At 34.9% G+C, this 3491-nt stretch overlaps 1 protein-coding gene across 1 annotated transcript; it reads right to left on the reverse strand.

Moving 5' to 3' along the window:
• Positions 1-653: 653 nt before the first annotated feature.
• LOC145590865 (protein DETOXIFICATION 48-like) lies at positions 654-2817 on the reverse strand. The gene is made up of 2 exons (XM_081647256.1): positions 2557-2817; positions 654-2393 (listed from the first exon to the last, which is right to left on the reverse strand). Exons 1-2 carry the CDS (start codon positions 2710-2712, stop codon positions 849-851), a joined length of 1701 nt encoding a protein of 566 aa, XP_081503382.1. The 5' UTR covers positions 2713-2817; the 3' UTR covers positions 654-848.
• Between the last annotated feature and the right edge of the window lie 674 nt (positions 2818-3491).

Consider the following 3491-nt stretch of genomic DNA (forward strand, 5'->3'; position numbering starts at 1 on the left):
TACGTAATTGGTGTGCGCCAAGTGCTACGGACTTAATCGCTAAACTTAACTCCTACTAAGTAAAGTTTGACTCACTTTTTTAAAAGACTTAATTTATAGGAAGTATCTTAGTGATCTAGGATTTAAACAATTACGTAGGTATTTGAAATGGAAATTCCCTTATTTATAAGTACATAATCCACAAATAGTAAACCAAAATAATCGTAGAAATTGAAGTGTGGTCATAGACCTATAGAAGGTATTCGAGATGGAAATTAAATTTGTTTATTTATAAGTACATAATCTACAAACAGTGATTAAAATAACCGTAAAGGTTGAAGTATGGTAATAGTCTTTCATTTTTTTTATACACAATCACGACAATGAAATATATGGAATACAGTATTAGGAATTGAAGCTCGCCCACATCACCTTTTTAGTTACTCTAACAGCAAAAAAAAAAAAAAAAAGTTTATAATTGTATAATACTACCTCCGATTCGTATTATATGCAAATTTGGAATTTTTTATATCTCACAAATAATACACCAAAATTGCATATAATATGAACCGGAGATAGTACTTTGTATATGACTATATGGCCTTTACATTATTATTAATTTTTTATTAATAACAGTACAACCTTCACAAGTACAAAAGACATTAAAAGTAACAAAAAAAAAGGAACTATTCTACATTACAATCACTGTAAAAAGTGATCGAGCTCGGCTATCTAACAAATTTGGCTCAGTTGTGGACTAACTAGCTTAGCCTCTTTATATTTAAGATAAGAAAAAATGTTGGTTAAAGTTTGTACTGTCACACTACAAACTGCATGACATTATACATTGATTAATTTTGATAATCTATTTATATTATTGAGAAATGAGGGGTTAACAGAGGATTTGTTTCATGAAAACCTTCGTTTGCTGATGGCAAAGATAATTTCAATGTCGTTCTATCTTTGTTTTCAATGCACACAAGTTGTTCGAATTTTGGATTAATCTTCTTGTCATTGTTACTGAAATCGAATGCAGTTGAAATTGGTAATAATCCCGGAGTTTGTGATACTGAAGAATTTGTCAATTCAATTGCTCTGTCTGCTTGCACACTCCAGTCTGTTTTGTACAGAACATACAGCATCAGGAGCGCGCAGGAGGCTTGGGCGGCAAGTAGTCCGACCCATAGCCCTGCGAACCCCTTTTTGAGAATGAACCCGAAGAAGATAGCAACGGGCATTCCTACTAAGTAGAATGACCCGAGGTTAATGTTTGCTCCGATTGTAGGCCTTGCACTACCGCGAAGGACTCCACAGCCTGTTGTCTGTGGACAGTTCCCGAGCTCGCAGAGGCCTACAATCGGCAATGCAACAGCAGTAAGATGTAGAATTTCTTCATCATTGGTGAAAAACCTACCCCATTGATTCCTCATTAAGATGGTAAAGAGTGTGGCAGTGAGTCCCAATACAACGGCGCATGATAATGACACGATCATGGAGATACGAGCCTTCCCGGGGCGGTGTGCTCCAAGTTCATTCCCAACTCGAGTAGACACACCAAGGGATAAAGATGAGGGGAACACATAAACCAACGATGTGGTTTGTATGAGTATTCCCATCGAGGCGATTGTCGCTCTCGGGTTGGCTAGCAGACCGCAAAGCATAATCATGAACTCGTACCACCACCACTCTAGACAAACCGAAGCACAAGCAGGAATAGCGAGGGCTAGTAAGGACGACCAACCTCTAAGGCAATCCATACTCGGAGCAATCCACGAGTCTTTATAGACTCGCGAGAAGTAGATAAAAGAAGAGAGTAATAGACATAAGTTCAAATTAGTCCATATCATGCCAATGGCAACACCGGCGATGCCTAGCTTAAGGTGGACTACAAGGAGGAAATTGAGAGGCAAGTGGATAAGTACCGAAATCGCGGTACAATAAGTTAAGGGCAATGTGATATTTTGTGTCCTTAGATAGATTCTAAGAGGATGGAGTAAAGAAAGGAAAAAAAGATCAGGAATAGAAAAAAGAAGAAAGATTTGAGCAACGGATGAAATTTCATCATCTTGACCACACCAAAGTAGGATTCTCTTCATGTTAATCCACATGAAAGTGATGGGCACTGAAGATGAGAAAAGTAGAAGCACTGTTCTCTGTAAAGATAACCCAAGAAGCTTCATTTGTTTCGCACCATATGCTTGTCCACAAATAGGTTCCATTCCCATGGCTAACCCGGATATGACCGAATAGCCGGTGATGTTCGCAAACCCAATGGCTAGCGAACCACCGGCTAATTCAAGCTCGCCGAGGTAGCCTAGGAACAGCATGGAGATCATTGCTCTTGAATATAGCAGCAATCCTGTTACGGTTGTTGGCCCTGATATCTTTCCTATTGCTTTCATCTCTTGTACTGCCTGAAATTTCAAAGTAGAAAAAATAAATTAATTACATGCAATAAAAGCAAAACAAAGCAAATCAAAAAAAAAAAAAAATAAATAAATAAATAAAATAATTTTTTTTTTTTTATTTTGACTTTTGAATTTTGGTTTTTTTTTTTTTGTTTTTTTTTTTTCGTACCTCAGAAATGGTTGGCCATCTATGAAAATCGTTATCATCATCAGTAGTTGTAGGAGGATGAGTATCCATTAACTTAATATTATCACACGATGGCGAATTCGAATGAGTTTTGGTAGGAGAAGGTGAAGAGGTTATAGGCTTAGGAATGTTGGACATAATAATAATATGAGAATAAAGAGAAGCTTTTGATTGAATAATTAAGAAAACAAAACTTGTACAAACAAAATAGACGTTTGTGTATGTCTTTCTCTAAGGAAGCAACTAAATAGAAATGAGATTAACAAAGAAATGAGAGATGGGGTATATATATATACTCCTACATACACTAATACATTTGTGGGGTCCTCTTATTTTACGTGTCGAATCCGCAGTAAAATGGAGGAAAGGACCGTCTTATAAGATCGGCCGGCCTGTTTTGTTACCATTTCTATAGCTTCCTTAATCCTTTTTTTTTTTTTTTTTTTTTTTTTTTTTTTATTTATCTTAATTTGATTCATGCATTGTATGTATGTGTTTGGAAATCAATAATATCATGTTTGATTTAGTTTTAAGATTGTGAGTTTGTTTTGGACAAAAAATTATAGGGAGATATCTTATTTGATGTGCAATTATGTTATCATGGTAGTTTTTACATAATTACACTGAGAAATTTTATTTGACTCCTAATTTCATTGTATGTAGTAGTACTTAAATTATTTTAAGGAGAAATCTTATTTGATCCACAATTATCCTACCATGGTAGTTTTGATATAATTACAACGAGAAATTTTATTTGATCCATGATTTTCATTGTATGTAGTACTTAAATTATCATAGGGAGATATCTTAATTGATGCGCAATTATTATTGTAGTATTTGTAAAATCATAGGGAGAAATCCTATATGATTCATATATAATTGTCATTGTGATATTTATGAAATCATAATTAGGAATT

Source organism: Chenopodium album, chromosome 18 (genome assembly GCF_948465745.1).
Source record: "Chenopodium album chromosome 18, dcCheAlbu1.1, whole genome shotgun sequence".
In the NCBI taxonomy this organism is placed as follows: Eukaryota; Viridiplantae; Streptophyta; class Magnoliopsida; order Caryophyllales; family Amaranthaceae; genus Chenopodium; species Chenopodium album.

Excerpts from the sequence above, each read along its gene's own strand:
- LOC145590865 (XM_081647256.1), bottom strand. The coding sequence starts at position 2,712 with ATGTCCAACATTCCTAAGCCTATAACCTCTTCACCTTCTCCTACCAAA. Across the intron at positions 2,394-2,556 it reads GATGGCCAACCATTTCTGAG|GCAGTACAAGAGATGAAAGC; the intron begins GTACGAAAAAAA and ends TTGAAATTTCAG.